At 41.0% G+C, this 24,497-nt stretch overlaps 1 protein-coding gene across 1 annotated transcript in view; it reads right to left on the bottom strand.

The window, feature by feature from the left end:
- Positions 1-2,182: 2,182 nt before the first annotated feature.
- The window catches only part of HOMER2 (homer scaffold protein 2), a 62,756-nt gene continuing 40,441 nt past the window's right edge, over positions 2,183-24,497 (bottom strand). Inside the window, exons 3-9 of the mRNA XM_030497292.1 lie at positions 24,312-24,443; positions 17,527-17,619; positions 16,111-16,250; positions 14,435-14,591; positions 12,561-12,671; positions 10,589-10,669; positions 2,183-9,197 (exon numbers count right to left, since the gene is read on the bottom strand). Of these exons, the coding sequence (XP_030353152.1) occupies positions 9,009-9,197; positions 10,589-10,669; positions 12,561-12,671; positions 14,435-14,591; positions 16,111-16,250; positions 17,527-17,619; positions 24,312-24,443 (903 nt within the window). The 3' untranslated portion in view covers positions 2,183-9,008. The remainder of the gene's footprint in view (positions 9,198-10,588; positions 10,670-12,560; positions 12,672-14,434; positions 14,592-16,110; positions 16,251-17,526; positions 17,620-24,311; positions 24,444-24,497) is intronic.

The raw sequence follows: 24,497 nt of genomic DNA, 5'->3' as shown, positions 1-24,497 counted from the left end.
ACTGATGCTGCTGGTCTGCTCTTGTTGGCAATGCTAATTATGTAAAGGACATTTAATGTTGTAAAACATTAAAATTATTTACAAGCTTTTGGACACTTTTGAGGAGATAAAAGATAGAAGAAAATGTATGCACATTTCTGTATGTATCAGTGGATTTGTGCATAAATGCTCAAGACTTCTAGGAAGTGGGGAGACAGTGGAGAGAATAATATATAATTAACACATCCTCTTTTCTTCCCTTGGTGCAGACGTGCCTTTAGATGAAACATGCGGAACATTAAAAGCATTTGGAGTGTGTGGGACAGAGCAATGTTGAATTTTATTTAAGTCTGTCACCTAGCTACACATTACACAAAGAGCAGGCCTGGTCCTGCTCAGGGATCTCATCCACTGTACTGCTTTTATACAGGCCTCTGCCATGGTGGGATTTTTTTTCTCCAAAAGGAAAGGAACTAGCTTATACAGGCCTAGCTTTTCCTATGCTGTTGAAGGCATACAAATTAACCAAAAGGAGTACCTATTATAGGGTTGTTAATCCACTTAGGTGTTAACCATTAAACTTAAACTTTACCTTGCTTTTAGCTCATATTGTCATCAGCTGTCTCAAGGCAGCACAATACAGTTCAGGATCACACAGGTGGGTAAAACACTGGTTAATGGGTAACTGCAGAAGCACACACCCCATTGAGGAGGCTCCCCGAGCTTCCTGATATAAATCCAACTGAATGTGAAAATTAAGGGATCACAGGCAGGCAGCAGCAGATTTCCTTGCTGTCAGTATCATTCATTGTGGCTCTTGGACCAGGCTGTTTCTTCTGGAAATGCTGGTCACCTGCACTACAAACAGCTGGCGAGGAACAGCCTCTCACACAGGCCAGTGACTTTCTCAGTGCTAAAAATATATCCTGGACTTAATGAGGGATTGGCCTACAGAAGTGTCAGATGTGTCTGTATTGAACAGATACCTCCCCGTGACCAGTGGCACGAGGCACTTCCCTGTGCATGAGTGGAGAGAGGTGCTAACGCTGATGAATGGAAATGCACACTGTGGGATCATCAGCTTGCTCGGTAACAGGAAAATGAGGCTTATTCCTGATAACTGCAGGTGATGGGATGTACACACAGGTACTTCTAATATACTAAGCTTTATAATTATGCAAATCCAATAGATAAATGCTTTTTTTGCTAAGAATTAGAGACTGTTACTGCATTTTACTGGAGTACATGTAAGCTGCTTTTATAGCTACTGGTCATTCAGGGACTGCCAGAATATGCTGAACTGCTTGTCAGAGCTGTTGATGGCTCCCAGTAGAAGGGCTCTGATAAGAGGTCAGGGGCAGATGTGTTTCTCGCTCACCCCAAAGCCGACATTTGCAGCCTTGTAACCCAGAGTAAGAAAGGCAAGATGAGCCTCAGCCATTTAAGTCTTCAAACATTCTTATTTCCTTTGGGGAAGCCTGGTTTGGTGCAAAGACAGCAAACCCTGCTTCTGTACAACAAATACAATGATGCTAAGAGCATCATTACGTACCATCTGTAGATGGACTTCAGTGTTACTCCACAGCAGGGATGTACTGTTGAGTGTGGACTGTGTCACTGGACCCCAGCAGGGGCCTTGCGAAACAGTCCCATCTGAGAGGGCTCTTATTAACTGCTCTATGCTGATGCAGGACATTGGTGTTGAAACATCTCTCATTTCAACAGAGGGCTACTTCTGAGTCCTACATAGTTCCTCCACAGAAAATACCAGTTCTGATGTAGCTGCCATCAGAGGCTGCTACATCAGTTACAGGAATCAAAAGAGGGTTTTTGGTCATGAGCACCCCCAAACAGGGCAACAAAAAGCCTTCTCCCAGCGACAGCCCTCTGTCACCATGCTGCAAGCCCACAATTTCACGCCGAAATATTTCTAGACGCTGCTTTTCCAGTTTAGTTATGTATGTACCCACCCCAAGCCTGCACCCCCCCGGATGTGCTAACAGTATAAAGTGAAGCAAGACAAACCTTTTAAAGCTCCACCTCCTGAAAAAGATAATTTAAGATTATCAAAGGCACTATACCATATGATTTATAGATCAAAACCAGGTCCTTTTTTATCAAAGGACAGCATTACCTTGAGTTCAAATTTGCAGCCCCAAGGATGTTCATTTTCCAAAGTCAATGAAGACAGTGAGACAACAGATTTTACTTAAACTATATATTTTTACATAAAACAACTTTATGTTACAATAAAATCAGATAAAAATCACAAAGTTATATAATAAGTTCATAAAGAAAAAATCAAATTTTCCTTTTATATATATAAAACCCAGCATTTACTGCTACTAGGAGTCTAAATGTTAACATTGACTGTCTATGGTCAATTTGAAAAAAAAAGAAAATAAAGAAGAAATTACTTTTTCACAGCAGACAAAATGACGAGGTAAGAGATGTTTTTACGATTATCCAACTGTAGCAAACACTTCAGTTTTTATTGAACCATATACTAAGAAGTATAATAAACCCAAATAAAAATATACATTTAAAGCACTGCAGTGTTTTCCCACAGTTGTGTATCAACAAATTGTCAGTCATTCACTAAACTTTACTTGAAACAGTAAAAACAGGGTGTATGTTTATGTTTAGTACTAAAATTCCATAATAATCTAAATATTTGGGTATAGCAGACCACACTAAACACTCTCAGAACTTTCAACTACAAGGGATATATTCATGTTAAAAATGAAGTGCTTTGTTTGTCATTCATGATGAGTTTTATAGAATATTACGTTCATGATCACTATTAGGCAATTAAATGAAAACATCTAAATGCTGCAAAATACTCTTTTATTGAGCATAGCTCCTTTGTCACATACCCAAGTTTATCAACATACTGCAAACTTAGAAGCTGAGTTCTCAAATCTTACAATATCAGTCTTTTTAGCTAGTATATGGCTAAAATAATTATTGCTGACCAGTGTTAAAATACAAAAAAAATACCCCAAACCAAAATGTAACAGCAGACAGGTTTTTTTCTCAAGTGCCTTTCTTGTATGTACCATTATTACTAGGTAAGTAAATGACCACAAAGGAAAAAGAAATCTATTTCAAAACGTGCATATAAAATTTCTGGAGGTATAGGCACCTTCACCTGAAGACTATCTTTAGGCTATCTATTAAAAAAAATCCAAAACAAAACCAAAAATAAAAAAGGAAAAAAAGAAGAAAAGCTAAGACAAAACACAGTAGAAATTCAAACAGGTTAGACATCAGGTTAGACATCCAACATCCCACAGGGATGCAAGCAAAGCCCTCCCGGCCAGGACCCGCTCTGCCCGCAGCCTGTAGGAGAGCCCTCGTTTGGGAAGCACCTTCATCACATTTATCATTCACCTCTTGACTCTGTATTTCCCTTCTGGTACCTTATCGTTTACCACAGAGAACGGCATTTAAGACATGCAAACTTCATTTAACTGCCAAGTTTATATTCCAATACTGAGCCTAAAGTACTGCTGTGTGCCTGGGGTGCAGGACTCCATGCATGGCATCCCCAGCCGGGCTGTGCCACCCAGCCGGGGCTCCCCGTCTGGAGGTGTGTCTGGATTAAATGTCTTGTGGATACGTATTGCTTTGCTTGACACACAGGTGCTTGTTGAACACGATTCATGGAAAGAAAAAATACCTTAGGTTAGCTCTCTGTCTTACTGTTGCTAAATGGTGCCCACAACCAGACATGCCAGCCCAGCCTGGGAGTCCTCGCTGCCTCACAGACCTCTAGAAAGAGAATGTGCCCTTCTGCAAGGTCTCTGGTGCCGCTGAGCCCGCACAGGATGGCAATAGCTTTTCCTATTTTTGACTGGAAGTGGCTGACCATAAACCAGGGCATTGCTGCAATGCTCTCATGCTGCTCAGCTCTGTGTGTGGGCATTCACCTTCCATCCCTCACACTGCCACATCTGTGATATGCTGAGGACTTTTTGATAGACAGGCTTGACAAGCCCAGAACTGCCCAGACAAAGGCGGGCGAGCTGACAGGTCAGTGTGGCCATCCTAGACCTTTGGCACATCCACAGCTTGTGGGCAGAGAACATCTTTCACTGAAGCTTCTGCTGAAACGATTGTCAAAATTAGCTGCTGCTGCTGACGATCCGTCCTCACACCCCTTCCCTTCAGATTGAGCATCAGTCACACACTGAGCAGAGCTGGGCATTTCACCCTGATAGCAGTTTTATCTTTGTTAATCCGTAGGCTCAGGAAGACAGCACTATATTCCTTACAAGCCATTGATGCTTTGAAGGGTTTTGCAGAGATAAGCATTTGGAAAAGCCTAAGAGCAGTCTTGTAGCTGAGAAACTCCCACCAGTACGAGGTGGCAGTAACAGGGAGCTTTCCTCCTGTCATTCATGAAGCAGCCAAAGAAACTAATAAGGGAGAAAGTGAACACTTGCAAAATAAAATACAATTACACAGTGTAGAGTGCAGAAACCTACAGACAATGTGTGCCCTGCTGAGAGGGAGACATGGGCTCCCTGAGCCCAACAAGCTACAGGATGAACACAGGGTGAGCACCTGCCTTAACACCACAAACCCTTTTGCTGATGCTCCTCTAAAGCGATGGCAGTGGCAGGGAAAGCAGCGGGAACAGCAGAAACCCCTCACACCCTCCTTAATTCTTTGAGCAGCTTTAAAAAACATTCACCCTAAATCGTTCACATTAAAATAAATTCAGTTGTTTCTCTAGAAGAAAAGCATGTCTAAATAACATTTGTTTTCTGGGCACCGATGCACCCAGTGTAAATCTATTTTTAAAAGGGCATCTTTCAAGTGCTAGAATATAGAAAGTGAGAGGTGGCACTGGATTTCTTACAGAAAAGACAGTTTCCTTCCAGTGAGCTCACTCAGTAAAGGAGACACCAATTAGATGTAGACAGAAGAACACTGAAAAGTACTAACTTTGCTGAAAATGCACTTTTAGACCAAACAAAAAACTATTTGTGAAGTTGAGTCAAAATCAGCAAATAAAGATCCAGCCAAATAGAAAAAGAGCAGAAGGTTAACCTCTTTATTTTGGGGTGTGAAAAAACATTTCAGTTTTTCATTTGGAAATAATTTATTCAAAAATGAGGCTAAGGTCATTTTCCAAAATGTGAAATAACATATCTAACAGAACATTCTTTCCCTTGAAAACAATTACCTCCATGTATTTTTATGTCATCGAATATTTTTAGGTTTTGTGCTAATGCAAAGTAGACCTGTTTGTTTCTCTTTTTGGCCACCAAAAAACCACCATCCCACCATTATTCAGCAGCTCTAACACCAGCTCAAAGGAGCATCACACTGGAAAGTCCGGAAGGCAGTAAGACACCCTCTAACTCAGTGTCACAAGAGGCCAGCAGAGATTTTTCTTGCTAGAGCTACCAGCTTGTCACTGCCACCAGGGCTGGGCAGGTAGGATGGGCAGCGAGGTGGGATCTGCAGCGGTGCGGCCGGCAGGTATCGGCACGGGAAGTGCCAAGCACAAGACCCTTATTAACAAAAGACCATGTAACTGAGGTAGGATAGACCCTGCCATCAACCACTTGGAGGGAAAAACCTGTGTCCAGACAGAGAACCCATGATTGCCCAAGGTGAGATACAACCTTGTATAAAGACACCTCCACTCAGGCTCAAAGGAAATGGAGTGATGACCTACTTCATTGCTGATGGCATGGGGAAACCAGGGTTTGCACAGCACCGTATTTTAATAACAAATAAAACCAAGCTCTGCAGACCCTCTCTTGGACAAGGATGAGCATTTCTTGGCCCCAGCAGCGTTTGGGGCCACCTCTAGGCAGGTGGCTGCCAGCTGAGTGCAGTTCCTGGTTTGGGGTGCCCATGGAGACGGGCACAAAAGGAGGAATAAATGCATCCACAGGATGGTGCAGGCATTTTGGTGGGGGAAAGCTGGCTGCCTTGGTGCTCCTGCTGGGAGGGAGGAGGCATTTCAACATCGGGCTGAGTCCCTGAGGAGCGGTGTGGGGGTCACAGTTCGGCACGCAGGGGTTATTGCTGAGCCACCACAGAGCATCAAGGAATAAGCAGTGAGACTGATGGTCCCCACCCAGCAGGCACATGGGGCTCCTGTCTGTGGCAGGGATGGGGCCAGGCTGGCGTCCAAACAAACACTCCTGAGAGCACCCACTGCCTCTTCCTAGCACACTTTAGAAGAGGAAAAATACAGTGAAAGAGGGGGAAAGGTTAAAAGAGATGGAGTTTGGGGGAGGTTTTTAAGTGATTATACATAGAAGCTCTCAACTTACTGCTGTTGGGAAGGAAAAAGAGAGAAAGAAGGTAATTATAGCAAGACCTTGGATGGTGGAGTTTCTCACAGCATATAGCTGTATACAGGCATCCCTAACAACTCAGCTTCACAGCAATAGCAGATAAGGAAAGCATACATTTGGGACAAAACTAGAAGAGACAGGGCAGAGATTTCTCTAAGGACACCCCCACTGTTCCTCTGGTGGGCACGAAGCACCCAGAAATAACCACCCATGTCAGAGCTATGCACTGGTTTAATGCACCATCATTAAGCTCCATCTGTTAAATTGATGCAGTCCCATAGAAACACTTTTCTTGCATTTTAAGAGTGGCTTAATACATTCCTAATGAACTGGATCTGAGATAGACCCAACTAAAGTGGAAAAAAGATCTGGATTAACCCCATCTACCCAGGATCATGTTAAAAATCATATTTTATATTAAAACTAAGAAGGAAGCCCTAAGACTGCTCAACAAGAAAAAGGAGCCAGAAGATGGAGCAGGGTCTTCAGCGCAAAAGCAATAAACCACTGTGATGAGGAGGGCCCTGACTAATTGTATTGCTTGCAGCTCTTAGTTGTGTTATCCCATGATTCCCAACTGATGTAGGGACCAGCTGCAGTTCAGGAACTCACTCTAAAGCAGCGTGGAAGGAGAGGAGAAGCCGAACCATTAACTTCCTGTTAAATGGTGGTGTCTGTCTGACTTGCTATCAAATAAAAAAAACCTAAAAATGCAGATTACTTGTACACAACCACACACAGTTTCTGATGTCATTTTCAATGTTGAGAAGTCTGATCTAACCCCACGTTATGCAACTGTTGAATCTTCCGTATCGGCAAAGGCTAATTTTCACAGGCCTACATGCTATGTACCTGGGTTTAATTTTATTTGTATTTTTATTTTTAAATATCAACAGCCTACAACAGTTTTTTTAAAAGAGACTTAAGTGGTCACAATGGTTCTGAAAGGTCCTGGCTTCACATCATTGTTTAAAAGGAATAAAGGCAAAAATACACAAAGTTGTCCAGTCTAAAAAACAGTGATTGAAGGTAATGCAACAGTTAACAGATAAAAATTGAAGGGACAATTGCAGACAGAACCTGCCTCCAGCATGGGGATTATATATCCATGTACAAAAGATATTCAATGCATGTTTCATAATAACTCACCTTTCTTTTAAAGGTCACTTTTATAATTGAGATGTGCTGAGAAAAGATAAAAGTCCCTAAGTAAAGCATGACCATTTTATATCAATCACTGCTGGAATGCACTAACACAGTGCTTAACCAAGCTTTCACCTGAATTAAGCAAATAATAATGTTGCATAAACAAAAGTTCTTTCCTGAATTAGCTCAGATCCCATGTAAACTTCAAACCAGTTTATGGAGAAAGAAGAGAAAGAAGCTGAAGGCAGTCGTAGGGGCAAGAGCAAAATTTGGGCTGAATTCTCCTCTCTGTCTCTTTTTACATCCCTCTCTGTGATGAAGTGAACTTCCTTCTCATTGGAAGCTCAGCGTATGACCTTGCATTCCTCAACACATACTTAGAGCTGCTGAATAACCAGCTTGAGCATACAACAGCATTTCTGCTGTTTGGGTTGTGGTGGGGTTTTTTTGGACAGTCTAACTTGGTGACCAGTTCCCACCCCACTGTCAAAGACACACAAGGTGAGAAGTCAGAAATCATCAGAAACGATTTTGATTTCATGTGGTCATGACCCTGCCAGCCTCCTGGGCAGAAACGTGCTTCTGAGCAACACCTTCAAGAAACCTTATATTGCTTTTCAGAGCAATGTCTCCTTCACTACTGCAGAAGTTAATCAACAGTGATCAAGTTGCACAGAGGTGTATGCACCCTGTGTGGAAACCAGCAACATATCACCTTCTAAAATACGTATCTGGTCCCAAGACTCAGGTGGGCATTTTTCAAAGATGCACATAGAGATGGAACTATATGGGTTCAAAACTGAAGGCCAAAGAGAGATGGCCTTGCCAAGCAAGAGAAGCTGTCCTTGCCTACTGGGTAAGAAAGATGCTTGACTTGAAGAGCTGAAATACATTTCTGTGTCATTGACATTGTGCTGTACGGGTCCAGGCAAGCACATGCAACCTGTATCGGAGGTTATCTGATATCCACTGGATCTCTTTTTTGGTGAATCAGGCCTGATTGACATGGTCCCTAAAGATACTGATATCTGTGTGAAGCAGTTCACTTGACTGCAGCTCATCACAGGCACATTTTACACACTGCAGGAGCTCCAGCTAATCTTCTCTCTGCTCCACCAAGGAATAAAAGTTGATGTTGCTAGGAGTGCCGACAGTCCGGACAAGAAAAAGACTAGTTTTCTGTTTCTATGGTTGCAACAGCCCTTAAGAAAGATATAAATTTCCCTGCAACAACTAACTGCATATTCATTTTAAGGTAGATCTAGTTCCAGATTCCTGAGACGGAACCGTCTACCTGTTCCCAACCCCACAAAGCCAGAGCAGCAATATATGAAGTTTCTAATCTCAACGAAATTCAGTGAGCAGCATGATTGGTTTGGAAAATAAACAAACAAATGAAAAAAATAATCCCAAAACCCCCACAGCAAATTTTCAGCCTCTATGTACAAAACCAATGCAAACAAGTGGAACATTCTAGTTATATTTTGTAAAACACACGTTTGGGATCAACAAAACATCAAACATCCAGACCCTAGATTACAAAAAAAAATCTATTGCCATCTAATTGTCAACCCCAAGTTTAGACAGTCCTTGTCGGAAATCATGTAATTCATCTATCTTCCCATCTAGTACATCTAAAAAATTCTTTAATTCAGTTTTAAGGTTGGTCTGCCTATGTTTGCTTTCTTCGACTTCTGTCCTTAGTGTTCTGACTTTCTCTTCAAGATCTTTGTTCTTTTTCTCAGCAGCCTTAAAGACAAAAGAGACAATACGATGAATCATAGAGAAGAAGGATGAACAGCATTTCATAGGGTAAAGCAACAAATGACAGCTGGGCTGCAAAAGTTTGCTTCAACTTCTGCAAACTGATTAACAAGAGCAAGTGACGTGCTAGTCAGATGAAAAGGAAAGAAAGCCCACGCAGGAATGGCCACAGATTAACTGGAAAAGATGCTTTGCATCAGATTTTGTCACTTGGTCGATATCTTAAAATTCAGCTGGATTTAAATCATGCATATATTTCTGTCATTGCTACAGTTGCAGAATTAGACACTGTGCCACCAATTATATAAAGAATTATCTATGGTGGTTTAACACTGAAAAACAAGCTTAGAAAATACTGTCTGAAGAATAATATTGCTTTATTCAGCACCTTCGGATTTACTGGCATTTTTTTAAAGTTCCACTCTGTGAGCACTCGTGCAAGGAACAGGGCAGGCACGTAACACCTCCCTTGCACCTCATTCAATTATTTTCCCCTCTCTTTAGCTGTTCTGCCTATTGTTCTCCTATTGCTTACACGTAAGCACATATTCTCATCAAAAGCCATAGATGACATATGTTACCATCCTGAACCAAACAGAATTCATGTTTTTACAATATCAGTATCTGCACTCCTCAGCAGCCTTCTAAATGATTTTAGAGCATTTAGATTATCAGAATGATGGCTTATTTGTTTGATTGAATTTTACTTCATTGATGAGATACTGCTTATATTTGTTCTCCTTTCATTTAACGATTTATTGCATTTGCACAAGCCCCGACTTTAACAAGTGGTGCCCAAAGCCCAGCCACTGCCTGGGCAGGGCTCCAGCAGCCCAGTGAGCTCCCATCTGCCTGAGCACCTCCCAGCAGAGCAGCTACATGTGCAAAACAAAGCCACAGCGAGCTAGGTGATGCTGGCAAGGAATGACACAGCATGTAAATGCATCCTCAGGTGAACTTCCTTCCCTGGTTATGTGCAACTATGCTCATCTGTTTCTTTCCAAAAAGCCTTCCCTGGTGCCACTGCGGCAATCAGCCGCAGGCCTTGGTGTGCTGCTCGACACACATGGCTGTCGTGTGGCTCCACAAGCCCAGACCAGCAGAAATATGGGATACAGGATAGCCTGGAATCTGCTGGAGACAGATGCAATACAATCCCAGGCAAACGAATTTCTGCGAACAGCAAGGCAAAGAAATGGAGCTATTTACCTACTCCTGTGCTGAGAAGGGCATGGTATATTTTGCATGTAATTAACATTTTACAAACTAGAGCTCTTTTGCCTCCAAACACTGAGGTCTGAACAGATAAAAGCATATATTTATGAAAAAGTAAATATATCAACTATTTTAAAATTAATTTAATTGCTTAACTGTACCTGTAATTGTTGAGATACAGATTCACATTCTGACATTAGCTGTGGTATAATTTCACCTTGCTTTCGGAGCTCTTCCAGTTCCTTTGAAAATATAAAGAAAAAGAAACATATTAGTGCAAGCTTCAATTTAAAACATAGTGGAAATTTGAGACTATGAAATGGCTTTGCATATTTTATTGTATTCTGCAAAGTATGTGGATGTAAAACAATCAAAATAGCACGTCTGCATTCCAAAATACATCACTTAATCACAGAATGGTTGGAGTTGGAAGGCACCTCTGGAGATCACGTAGTCCAACCCATGCTAATGCAAGGTCACCTAGCACAGGTTGCACAGGGTCATGTCCAGGCGGCTTGTTAATATCTCCAGAGAAGAAGTCTCCACAACCTCTGTGGGCAGCCTGTTCCAGTGCTCTGCCACCTTCAGAGTTAAAAAGTTCTTCCTCATATTCAGATGGAACTTCCTGCGTTTCAGTTGTGCCCATTACCCCAAGCATATATATCTGTATATTCATAAATAATGCCAGGGAGCTTACATCTCAAAATATAATTTTATTATACTATATATGCTTACTATATATATAACTACTATACTCTAATACTTACTATATATAGTACATTACAGTGTGTGCGTGTGTATATATATACGCACACGCTCTCTATATAGTATATGGCACATTATATATATAAAAAAATATCAATATTCCACTAGATAGCTCTGTCCTGATTCCCATGTCTTTACATGTCTCTACATTTCTCATTTCCTACATGAAGAGGATATCAGCATCTCTTCTTGCACAGCAATGTCCATGAGCAGGCTTCATGCTGGTTTGAATTGCAGACCATGAAAAGGTTACTTATGAGTGGTTTAGACCTAATGAAGAACCTGCTAATGTGAGTATGCAGTCTGAAAACAAGTTAGTATATTGTCAGTGTAAATGGAAGACAGGTATGTAATGTTCACAAGTCAATCAATTTTCTGGTTCATTTGGTACCGTAAAAATATGAATCTTGAAGAAAAACATTAGCAGAGTATAAGGGTTATTATACATGCTATTACCACAGAAAGGTTGGGAAAAAAGCATGACATTTTCCTTTGAAATATGGGTCTGAAAAGATTATATTCATAACAGTGCATCAAAATCCATCTCCCTAAACTATTTCCTTGTGCTATCTTAAAACCCTTTAACAGCACTGCTTTTAAGAGCACCAGCAGAGATGCTGCAATGGCACATGGCAAACTTCACTGCACCTGTAGACAGTTTTTCTCTTCATCCAGCACAGAGCATTTGGTCACTGTAATGAAGGAAAAAACCAAGGATCCCATTATTTTCACCACTGTTCAGGGGCTCCAAGCCATCAGTATCATTCTCCTTAGAAAAATGGGACACCCTGTATGTCAAAAGGACAAATCAGGGTACTCCTCTAAATGAATCCGAATTTCTCACTTTTGGCATTAGTCCTGAGATCAGAGGGAGACTGTAAAATGGCAAAGCTGAAGACTACGAGCCACCTGGAAAAAGAAACAGGACTTGTCACACAAATGCCATGTGATTTTGTAAATGATGTTTTTTTAATGATGGTGCTTATGTCTGTGTGAATTCAGGGATGGGGACTGGCAAACAAAACTGTTCTCAGCATACATCTGTCTGGCTTTGGGCAACAAGTATCACCACTTGAGCTCTTCTGTTAGAGGTAAAGTGTTGTATATAAAAGTATCATGTTTGTTAACCACTGCCAAATTAAAGTATGCTGTCACAGTGCAAAATACATCATGAAACTGAGACTGAGGAACTCTATCAAACTGTTGCTAAGGAGCTGTACATGAAAAAACTAGAAACAGGCAACACCCTGAGACATTGGGCTGCTTCTGGCTGGAGGTGAGCCAGCCCAAAAATCTACATCCCAAGTAAGAAGCAGACTGACCCACTCAAACTCTAAAGCATGTCATTTCTGGGTTCAGGGCACTTACCAGCTCTTTGTCCTGAAGTTCTGTTTCCAGTTCCTGGAGACGTCTACTCAGCTGTGCATTTCTTTCCTTCTCTTTATTTATTTCATTGCACTGTTCCTCCAGTTCTTCAATCTTTAAGAAATGTCAGACATTAGGTGAAATTTTTCAGATTTCTGAGAATCTGGGGCAGAACACAGCTGATGGAAATGGGCATTGCTCCAGCGAGCAGAGGAAAGCATGGGCAATTTTAATTTGTCAAGGATCTGTTTCCTAAATCATAGCACTTGATTCACTGCAATCAAATTATTGCTTCTTTCCTTAAAAAGAGCCAATTTACGCTTCCACTAGGAAGCCCTGGGACTGTGTTTATTCTCTCTTGCACAGTATCTCATATAAGTACTCAGGAATGCACAAAACACTGAGCTGCTAAAATAAGTGGAGCTGGGGATAAAATCTGCATTTCACTTCTATGAAACCAACACAAGACTGTAAGGGATGGGTTTTCTTAACATAGCAAGGAGAAGAAATCTCTCCAGTGCTCCCAGCTTTGCCTCCTCAGGGGTTGCTTATTATTCTAGCTGGAGTTCAAGGGACACATCATCAAAACTTTGGGGAGAGAACCAATTCAGAGCAGCGTATGCTGCTTTGTTCTCTTGCCCAGGGATGTGCTTTGCTCTCTCCATACGTTCTCCTGCCAGCTCTGGACTTAGCTCCCAGGAGATGGGCCAGCTCATTAAAGTATGTACTTTAATTCTCAGCTTCATGTTGCTTTGGGATTATAACTTCCTTCATTTGAAGGTAGAGCAATATGCAAAAAATTCTGACCCAATTAATAAAGGAGATGGAACTTCCCCGGGCGCTGCGGTGGTGCAGCGTGAGTGTCGAGCAAGGAGCATACTTGGGAGGAAAGCTCAGAAAACCTCTCATATAGAGAAAGACAGCACATTATACAGGCAGCGTTGCTGCACAGCCTGGCTAGTCACTGGTATGATGACTTCGTAGCTGTAGTAAGGCAGAGTTTTGATAATCTCTTCATATCTAGGCTACAGCTACTGAGACGTGGCATGTTTCATCAGTTAATGAGAACAACTTTTCTGTGCAACAGTACAGAAAGCTAAAAAACTACACTGCAATAAATCATATTTTCTTATGACATACTGTTCCAGTCTCTCACATCTCACCTGACCAAAAAAGACTGGATATAGGAACCCAAATCATGTAACAACTAATACTAATTTTTAATGTAACATCAGTTAATACAGCTCTGGATTGATCTCTGAATTATCACTGTGCACACCTAAAACACATGCAAATAGGTAGAGACTATCCGCCTGGGGAAAAGGTTGCTCCATGATGCCTCTCGGTAGGTTTCTGAACAAGATGTGCCCAGCACTAGCGCTGGAGGACCCAGCTCACAGACATAACTGATGTCCTCGTTCCCCTGCCTGCCGTCAGGATTTCTTTCTAATACTGTATTGTTCCCAGCTTAGTTTCCTATGGGTAACCAGGCCATAACCATGCCTTCTGCTCATTCATCATCTGGCAGTATTTAAGTGAGTTTTGAAAGGGATATGCAGTAGTATTCCCATTTTTAAAACCCTACTGTTTTATCACCCTGGCCAGCAAGCCCTGCTGACACCAAGTCTCCAAAATCAAGACTCAGGGAGCTTCACGTAACATGGCAGCACCAGTCCTCCCACTGATCCCCAGCCCTTTGAACTTCCCTGCCCACTGTGCGCAGAGGGAAGCAGCTGCCTTAAATCCCCCATCCACCTCTCTTTCCAAGACAAAATCTGTCTCCTAATACACACAAAGCAGCAGAGATCCAAGAGAAAGAGCAGCAGCAGGAGCAGCTAACTGGAAGAGATGGCTCTCCTGCAGGTATGCTCTGCTACCTTGCTCCTGAGCTGGTCATTTTCCTCCTTGCAGGCTGAGAACTGCTTCTTCCAGTGCTCGATGCTGGCTGCGGACTCCTGCAGAGCTGTGGTCAGCCGGGCGTTGCTCTCCCGCAGTGTCTGCAGCTCTGTCTCCCACTTCTTCACATTGGTTGAACTGAGAAAAACAGGGCACCATTAGGTGGCTTCGCCTTGTAAACCAGTGTATCATTATTCTTTACCTGACCGCAAACTCATTCACCAGTGGTGTGAGCTAATCAATAATTTTTTGTTATAAGATCAAGAATACTCCTACGTATGTAATTGCCTGCCTGAGGAGAACATAAGCCTTAATTTGACTGTCTCTGCCAAAACACAGGTATCTATCAACTCCAGCAACAGTGACCTGTGTGTCTGGAGCAAAAGTCCTGCTTTTGAAGCAGGCTGGTAGGGTTAAGCTGACAGTTGGGATCTCCAGCATTGCAAAGACGGTCTGTGCTCACCTCCAGAACCGTGTGGCTGTGCCTCACTGGGCACCTCTGCACTGCAGGCCTGGAGATGCACTACCTGTGCAACAGAGCGACTACACATTTGCAGCTGGTACAGTAGTTCAGAACAGAAGATGTCAGCCGTTGACACGACCTAGACGTGGTTCTTTTTTTTAATGTTCAGCCTTAAATATAAAAGTGTTACATAATGCTGAAGAATTAAGCTACTAATTCCCCAAAGCTTCAAGCTGCAGCATAGAGCACAAGAATAGAGAGTGAATGGAAGCAAAGCTTTGAAACTCCCTCCATGCTAGTTGCTACTTGCCTGTGGAGGTGTCTTCAGCAGGAGGAATGAACAAACGTTATGATTTGAAATAGGTTACTCTATTGAAATGTCAATAAAGAGAGATGATGTGCTTCAAATATCATATATGCATAATATACGGGTAATGCTGCTTGTGGTGCTGCTGCCTTAATTTAAATAGCTTAAGAGTAGCTTGAACCTGATAGATTGTATTTCCATTGACAGATATATTCACATGCAAGCGGCAGATAAGGCAAGATCCCAGTAGAGAATTATTCTATTTTAACGTCATAACTTTGCATATTCCAATGCCTGTATTTTCACTATGGCTGCAAATTACTCTTCTCCGCATTTTCAAATTAATTTATCAAAGCAAGTAGCAAAAAATGTTACTTCAAGGGGCATTGTCCACAGCTTTAGAAACATTCCCCTAAGACTTCTAAGCAGACTGATGAAATTATATTTCTTACTTCAACTTTTCCAGTTGAGTTCATTCCCTTTTATAATTTTACATATCCATATCTATTTTCATCAAAGTAAATATAGCAAACTCAAAGAGGAAGAGAGATTGGTTTCACATGTTATCAGCAGCAATTGCTCCCCCATGGTTTTAATGTTATTTCTGTAGCTCTAAAACTTCACAAACGAAGGTGGTTCTGAGAGTTGGCATCAGCAGAGTAAAAGAGATCTTATTTCATCATGAAGTAGAACAGGAAAAGACTAAATGGTAAATATCTCTCAACTGCATACCGGGAGGTACTTGCTGAGATCTGCTCATTCATCCATTCTGCTGCATCATTATAAATTAATGCAACTACATTTGAATAATTTCTGTTAATATCATTAGCCACCAGGTAATTACAGCACGCTATTCCAATGCAATTTAGGTATTAAAGGAACTTCACCTTTGGGCTAGAGCAATTCTTAATTTATCATTCTCAGACTTGAGATGTGCCTCAGCAGGACCTCCGTGTGATGCCTTCTCATCGTCTGTCCCGTTCACACTAGATGCTCGAGTGGAAGATGGTGTTTCACGTCCAGATTCCTGCAGCACAACACACAAATGAATACTGGGGGTTTCCTGCATCTCCTGCAACATCAATTTCTTTGTAATCTTGATCCAACACCACCCTGCTGAGACCTAGGCTGCACACACTCTCCTGGCAGAACAGTGGTAACAAACACATACCCTTTACATGTTGGCTGCAAAGCTGGTCTGTTTAAAAAAAGAATGAAAAAATTATAATGACATACAAAATGGAAGTTTAAAGTGATCAAAAGATGTTTTTAAGTGTTTTCATGACAAGGCTTGTGTTTTCTAAAGGTTGTCCTTTTTTTTTTTAAGATAATGAAACAATGCACCTGGAAGCACACAAATCCAAACAAAAAACAAAAAAAGAAGGTACTGCTCCTCCAAACAGATACCATTCATCCACTGCTTGGTGCTGATAACCAACCAAGGACAAGGTGAAACAAAAAGGCTATGACCAAAGTCTTTAAAAAATAAGTATCCAAAGTAGCCTCTCAGATTAATATTTGTGGACCCCACAATGAGGGTTAGTTCACTCTTGCATGTGAATAATGCATCTGAATTCCTTTCTGATCAAAATTCATCTAACCTTCCTCCAAACATTAGCCCAGGCCATGAACACCCACTGAACAGGATCTCCAATGCAATGCTTATGAAATTCAAGTCAGACATATAGTGAGACTGGGACAACACCCAATTTCTTTCAATGTGTAAGAAACCCAGATCTCCCTGGACAAGGAGTCACTTGGCTGTATCAAGATGTGCTGCCTAGAAAAGTGTACTGCACAAACATGCCACACAAGCTTCTTCCAACCACTCACTAAAGTACTGCCTCTGTTTCCACACCACAGCAATGAAACACTATGGCCACAAAGTCAGTCTCACCATTGGCAAACTGAACTCCTACAAAAAGTAAATTAGATGACAAAAAGAAGTATCTCAATGAATCTCATTTACTGTCTGCTGAAGCACTACACTGACTTACTTTCCAGTGACCCAAACTATGTGTAACAGTACAAATCAAAGGATGTATGGCTTTCTCTGTTATTAAAAAAGTTATAACAGCTCAAGAATTGCTGAAAGAAATTAGATTTTAATGAAGGCAAAGAGCATGGATGGATGAAAAATAGTCCTCTGACAATCCTAACGTCCAGCAGCTGACAATTACCTTTGGCAATCTTCATTTTATATACTTTAAGCTTACCGCCAGAAGCTGGTACAGTGCATTAGAAAATTTAACTTTAAATTATTTGTCCTGTATGTGTACAGGTATTAAGGCTAAATTACAAACCTGGGAATGATTGCTTGAGGTCTCAATTTTCTCTTGAGATCTGTCTCTTGCTAATTTGGCAGCTTCTTTTACTTCTTGGAATTTCTCTGCAAACTGGAAAAAAGCATGAAAGATATTTATGAAAATGATTTATCATCTATTAAACAATTCAGATTATTGTCTTTATATGGTTAATGGATCTCCAAAAGTGAGCAATTAATTTTGATAATTTAAAATATTTGGCAAAAAAAAAAGCATTTTAATTCTTTGGCAGGGAGGTTATTTCAAAAGGAATGGGGGTGCTTCTAAAAGAGGGACATCTCTGCAACTCTGGCCAGTCACAGTAAAAACCCATGGAGAAAAAGGAGCTGTTAGCATCTCCTGGTTTGATTTGGTTTTGTTTATTTCCTCCCCCTCCTCCGTTTCACTTGGTGTTGACAGTCTATTAAATTTGAAAGTATAAAAGGCATATGTTTGGATAAAAAAAATCATCAATGTCTTCTATTCCTAAAAGCAAGTCAATTAAATTAAGGAATGCAAATGAGCTCCTCTGCAGGCTGCAAGCAAGGGATTACCAAGAGATACAAAAAATGAGAAGGTAGATCTGAATGTACGATGGGACCATATGAAAACATGGCTTTTCTGGTCCAATTTTGTTATTCATGGCAAAAATAAAAATAAAGGCAGAAGACCTCAGGGAAAGGATTGAATGCATCCTGTAAGGGGGTTATATCAAGCTGGGGGAGGTAGGGGAAAGGAATGATAAAGATGAAAAGTAACGATCCCAATCTCTACAAGTTGCTGTAGGACATCTGCTCTGAAGCCAGCCTGGCACTTTTGAAATACAAGTATTATCACAGTCCATCAGGATTGCAGGGTTTTAAACACTTTAAACGGTGTTTAAAATTTTAAAAGGATGATTGCAAAGATGGAAGAAAAGGCATAATACATAATTTATTTTTTTAATTAAGATGCATCCATTACAAGAATGGGTAACTTTGTCTTTCTGCTAAAGCAGCTTGGTCTTGTTTGCCTCTGTTTTGAGAAACTTGAAATGCTAGAAAGAAAAGACACATTAGAAGTAAAAATACAAATAGCTGTATTTTATTGCGCAGTTTGTGGATGAAAGGATGGCCATTATATCCTCGGATAATTCAGAACACTTATGACAAAATTGTAAATAAATGCATGAAAAAATCATATTTTATAGTCAAGGAATGGGAAGAATCATAACCCACTTACTAACCTTATCTTCTGACTTACAGATTAACAGCAGGTATTTAGCATGCTCTCAGTAAAATACTGGGACCATAAAATGCTGATGAAACAAATCTTCTCCAACTGGTCTAAGAGAAATCTGGATTTATATGTGGAGGCACCTGTGTTTCGTATAACACACACAAATGGAAATTTCCAACAAACCCACATACATCATTCTTAAACCCCATGGATGAAATCTGCGGTGTACAGTATGGTCTGTGACGATGTTTATAAATGAAGATTAGTTCTTGAGCTCTTGAATCCAGCTGTTTTCTATACAACAGCTGAAATTGCATATGCCACGTAAGTGCTCTTGGGTGGCAGTGGTTGCTATCTGATGGCATGTGCAGTCACTACTCCATTACATTTTTGCCTTAAGTGATTTAACTCCAACTTTACACAAAATGTATCTCCTGTTGTGACAAAACAGCTATTACAAACTGATTATTTCTAAAATATTGTATCAACAGTGAGTTCTATACTTGGGTTTCTTGGAAATAGTAAAGGGCTGTTCTGAGTCCCTCTTTTACAATAAATCTTTATGGGCAAGTATGAAAAAATTTATGAGGGTTCTTCATGGACTATATGAAATATGAAAAAACAAAAAGAATTGGAAGTGATCTATCAAATTCTGTTTCTGCAGCTATCTTCATAAAGCACACAGGAGACTGCTGTGAAAAATTATGTGAGTGGAAAAGGGCATTATTCCACATTTCCATAATAAAAAATTGTATATGACTGAGCAAAGCTAATCTTCAACATAAACCCAATAATGATCTCATTGCATGATAGATTTTAGTCATGTCTCTAGTTCACCAACACATGTATTTAACACATTTGCTTTTAGAAACAATATAAAATAAATGAATTTTTCACCATCTTAGAGTCAGATCTTTGGCTTTAAGAGTTAAAATATTACCCTTCATTCTTAGTGTTGTTACAAACATACAGACAGCTGTTACAGAAACGGTGCTGAAAGACTGTCTCTGCTTTTTGTTTTCATTCTTAGCTAATTAATACCTGCTAGATTTTACTAACAGTCCATTTTTGGAAGCTACTTACTTTGAAGATCACTTGGCTTGTTATGATATTAAAGCCTTTCACTTGATTACTCTTTTGAGCGCAGCAACACGGTGGTGATAGCCCAAACTTGTGTAGCATTACCAATGCTAATTGCTACAGGAGCAGACCAGGCGTTTCTGAAGCTACCCAGACCTCGAGGCCGTCTCTGAGAGTGACTGCACAGCCACAGTGTCTAATCACTGGCAGACATTAGAGAGATGCTTTCTCTCCAGTAACTGATTTCTTCTGTCCCAAACATAAATAATTGGCAAACAATTACTACAAAACCATGTGCCACCTCCAAGGTCTAAGCTGACTTTGAGCTATCAAACGATTGAAACAATAGGGAGTGCTTTTCAAATGTGAAATTCCTATTTAATACTTGAAATAATCTTCTGTTTAGTAAATGAAAATGGTAAATGTGGTATCAAAGGGCAATGCATTTATAAATACCCCAAACCAATTAAAAAAAAAAATCATCATGCTCCTCCTCCTTTCGTCTTTACTGCCTTCATCTTCTCTTTCCTCCACCACTGACAGAGTTCCCCAAAATTAGGAAGAAAAAGACCAGAGTAGGAGAAATGCCAACTAAACACCACTCCAATAGTTCATCATGAATTATATGATGTATCTTCCCATGTCAAAGGAAACCATGAGGCTAAGCTGCAGTATGGAAAAGATATGCTGCTACCAACGCTTGTGAAGCCTTTTAGTCAAAGGCTGCTGCAGCCCATAAGCACTGTTTGATTATGAGCCTTGGCCAGTGAAATTTAATGGGGACTCAAGGATGCTACTGTGCATCACACAAATTATTTAAAGGCTGTTCAAATCTGCAGCTGGCTTGTCACCTGGGGAAATACATGTATTTAAATAGACCTTCTTAACATTTTATACATTAAAAAGCATTATTTTGTATGCGTAAATTTTAAGCTCCTGATCTGGCATTATATTTTATGTCTCCTACTGACAAATTGTGCCAGTGTCAGATGAAACAGCTGCTCCCACCCAAAGCAGTCTCATAAATATTTCATTGCCCTCTCAGTTTGCAGAAGGCTGGGTGCTGCGATGTTCCTGTTGGGGAGCACCACCATGCTGCGACCCACAACGCACATGTCACTTTGCCTGTAGTTTGCCTTCAGAACCAGGCAGACCAGCAACAAACAAGACTATTTACTCCAGAAAGTGGCCAGAAATTGCTCTAGCACAGCCAGGTTGGCCCTGGGGGCTGTGCTATGTGCTGGAGGTAGGGGCAGGCTCTGCTCTGAGCTTTCTCCCCTGCAACACAGCACTTGGCAAATACCGCACACATAATGTGCATGCATGGATGGAAATAAAGTCCAGTGCTTCCCAGAGGCTGGTGCAGTTGCTTTTTGATGTGCAAAGTCTGGGTTTACTGGTTTCTCACCTGTATAAATCCTTGTCCCTATGCCCTTGGCTACCTACAGCTCCTCCGGTAGCATGTCTGCATCGAAGCATCCTGAATGATAGCAGAAATTTTACTTAACCGCTTCATGTGCAATATACATTGCTACCTTTACAGCACCAGCCCTGCCTTTTCATCACACCCAGGCACACCATTAATTCTCTTTTGATTCCTGTTTTGATTTGGCTGTAGCAATGTTTGAATAATGTCTTGAGACCTTTCTGGGGCACAGGGTGAGAAGGGGGGATAGGAGGGTCAGAGAGTCCTGCAAGAGGGAAAAAGGACCCTGAGTAGCACATCAACTTTAAGCCCTGGGATTCTCCCAATCAATGTGAATGGTAATTAGGTTACTGGGTCACTGAATGCAATTTTCATTAATGGCTCATGTTTAATTTGAACTGCTTTTCCCTATAGGTATGGATTAATGCTTAAGTATCTCAAGAGAAGCAAGGCATTACAAAGAGGCAATATCTTTTATTAGGCCAACCAATATACTTAAACATGCAGAAGTTTTTAGGCATGCTAACCTCCTCTCCTCTCTCATTATTATTCATTGTTTTCAGCAGACATATTTCAGCTTTATTTAATTATTTAAAGCCAGAGCTATTGATCTCTGGTTTAGTGGATTTTTAGCATGTCCTTTCAATTCCTAAATGTTTCAATTATTTCCAGTGAAACTGGCAATCTTTAATTCCTTTTATAAAAGTATAATGGTATCAATATAAAATGAAACTTGATTTCACTATTCCTAATACACTTACTTACACATCTGTAATCTCTCCACCATCTCTGATCTTTCTTACTAATGGCTCAATAATTAAACTGAGGAGCATGGATGATAAGAGGTATCTTTGTCCCATTGATTTGCATGGTGGTAATAAACAGATTTTCTTACATTTGCCAGGTAGGTAACTGTCAGATTATTATTTCTTTTAATAGATCATCTTGTGCCATTTTCAGAAGTGCTCCCCTTAAGATCCTCTTTGGTATTCTGACTAGAAAAAGTCTTTCTGCTGATTTGGAAAGCTTTCCTGCAAGTAGAAGGCTGTATTATGGGCAGTGTGCTCTTCAGCAGATCGTGCAAACAGATGTGCAAACCAATCTGGAGAGAAACACAGCTGGTGCCAAGGCCCCTGCGCCCACATGACATGTTTTACAGATTGGCTCTAGTCTGGCCACGTGAACACTAGAGAGCTGCTTTCTGATACCAGCATTAAATTTATTCTAAGCACATGTTAGGACATTTTTGGACAATATGGTTAAACCTCTCTGCCTAGGTTACAAGGACCTCCAAATGAATCTTGTGCCTTGTTATACCTCTCATCCTCTGAGCCAGCCTCAGCACCACTGGCTCCTTGCGGCATGTGGTGCATGTTTAACCCCCGCCAGCACCGAGGTACCATGTGGTCACCTGTACAGTTGCAGAGGTGTGACTTCAGTCACCAATTACTACCCAGTGATGCTAACTCTTTCATTTGGTGCCCAATGGTTGCGTTGTATCATGCTGATCTGTTACTCAAAACAGGCTACTTCCCCACGTCCACCATAATCCTCCCATATTCCAATACTACTTATTAGCTACTATGAACACCTCTTTGCCACAGAATATGAGCAGTCCCCTACACTTGTATAAACATCATAAAACATATCCAGCACCAGCACCTCCTTTTTAAAATAACAGTTTTGCATGTGACTGATAGGGTGGCCTTAGATTATTGTCATGGCACCTTTATGAACATCCCAAATCCAAAAATAATTCAACATGAAAAGCAAAATATGCTTTAAGAAATACCTGCAAAAGATACAGTTCTCTGGAAATTGCAAAAACCCAATAAACAAACTTAGTAAAATAAATTCCTATAACAATTCAGTTGATTAAAAAGTCCTCCTTTCGCAATGGTCTGCCTTTGCTATTTTAGACACTCCAAAACATCTTGTTACCCCGATTCTCTTCTTATTAAGCATACAAGAGGACAGCAACAAGAGAGACTGTGTATATCAGGCCCAAGGACACAATGTTGAGTTAACTGACAAAACCCAGTGCCAAGTAGCCATTCTTCAGGTGTCAACTATGTGTTAGATAAGTAGGAGTTTTATACTACATGACCAAACATCTCAGATACTTGATGAGCACTTGGCAAGAGCACTAATCTAATGACAGAGAATGTATTATTTTCAACTGCTGGTTATTCATGACAAGAGGCAGCTCTAGACTTTTCAAATCTGCAGCCAGTCCCTGGGCCAGGGAAGTGTTGCATTAACATCAAACCCACGGCCAGATTTGCCCTCTGAGAGAGTCAGCTTTGCCAGCAAACTTGGTGTCAGACCTCCCTGGCTTCTCATCCCCGTCACTGCCACGACTCACTGCCACCTCCTCAGGTCTGTGATAACGCAGCTTGGAGTCAGGGCTGCAAACCACACCACTGAGCCGACATGCCAAAAATGCAGTATTATTTTAACCCAGATCAGTTCACTGAGCCTCCTGAGAGCAGTTTTGCAGATACCACTGCAGTGGTATCTGCAAAACAAGGGCACCTGCAAGCCCTGGGGGCTGGTAGCTCCTTTACCTCGGTTAGCTACCAATGGGGGCAAGTCATCAAAATGTACATTTCTGAGGCTGAGACAGCAACTCTTTTCCCCCAGACACATTAGGCAACCTTAATGCCAACAGTCCTGGCATATCGGTGGTTCCCTTTGCTTTTGTTGCCTCTTGCAGCTGAAATGAGCACGTAAGCCAGGGAGATGCTAAAAAGTACTAGAGTTCAGGTTATTTCTGTAAACATCTAAACCCACAAATGCTTTCAGCCATGCTGGGCAAGATACCGACAAGATCACCTCCCAGTACCATTGTCAGTGGTCAGATTTAATTTGTAGTTTTGATTACAAAGTTTGCAATACTGCCTGCTTCTGTATATACAGACATTGGGTAATTATAGGAGATGGGCAACTTGTGCGGATGAAGAGGACTTGCAGAAGCATGAAGCTCAGAAGAGTGGAATATGCTGTTCTTCATTAATAAGAAACAAGACAGCCTTTGCCAAAATTCAGTGAGCTCCATTACCTTTGTCAGCTGCTGCTCGGAGGGAAAGCCCAAACCAAACACAGTATTTGCTCTGCTGTCTGCCCACTGGCCGAACTTCTGCGATGTTTTAGTGAAGGTCATGTTAGGCGTGATTGTGCTGTTTATGATCACCTGTTTAAAAACACATCAAAAAGCATTAAAAAGTAAAAGCCACACTGGAAATGC

Source organism: Strigops habroptila, chromosome 9 (assembly GCF_004027225.2).
Source record: "Strigops habroptila isolate Jane chromosome 9, bStrHab1.2.pri, whole genome shotgun sequence".
Lineage (NCBI taxonomy): Eukaryota > Metazoa > Chordata > Aves > Psittaciformes > Psittacidae > Strigops > Strigops habroptila.
The sequence above is the reverse complement of the archived record's forward strand: the minus strand, read 5'-3'. Positions and strand labels throughout refer to the sequence as shown.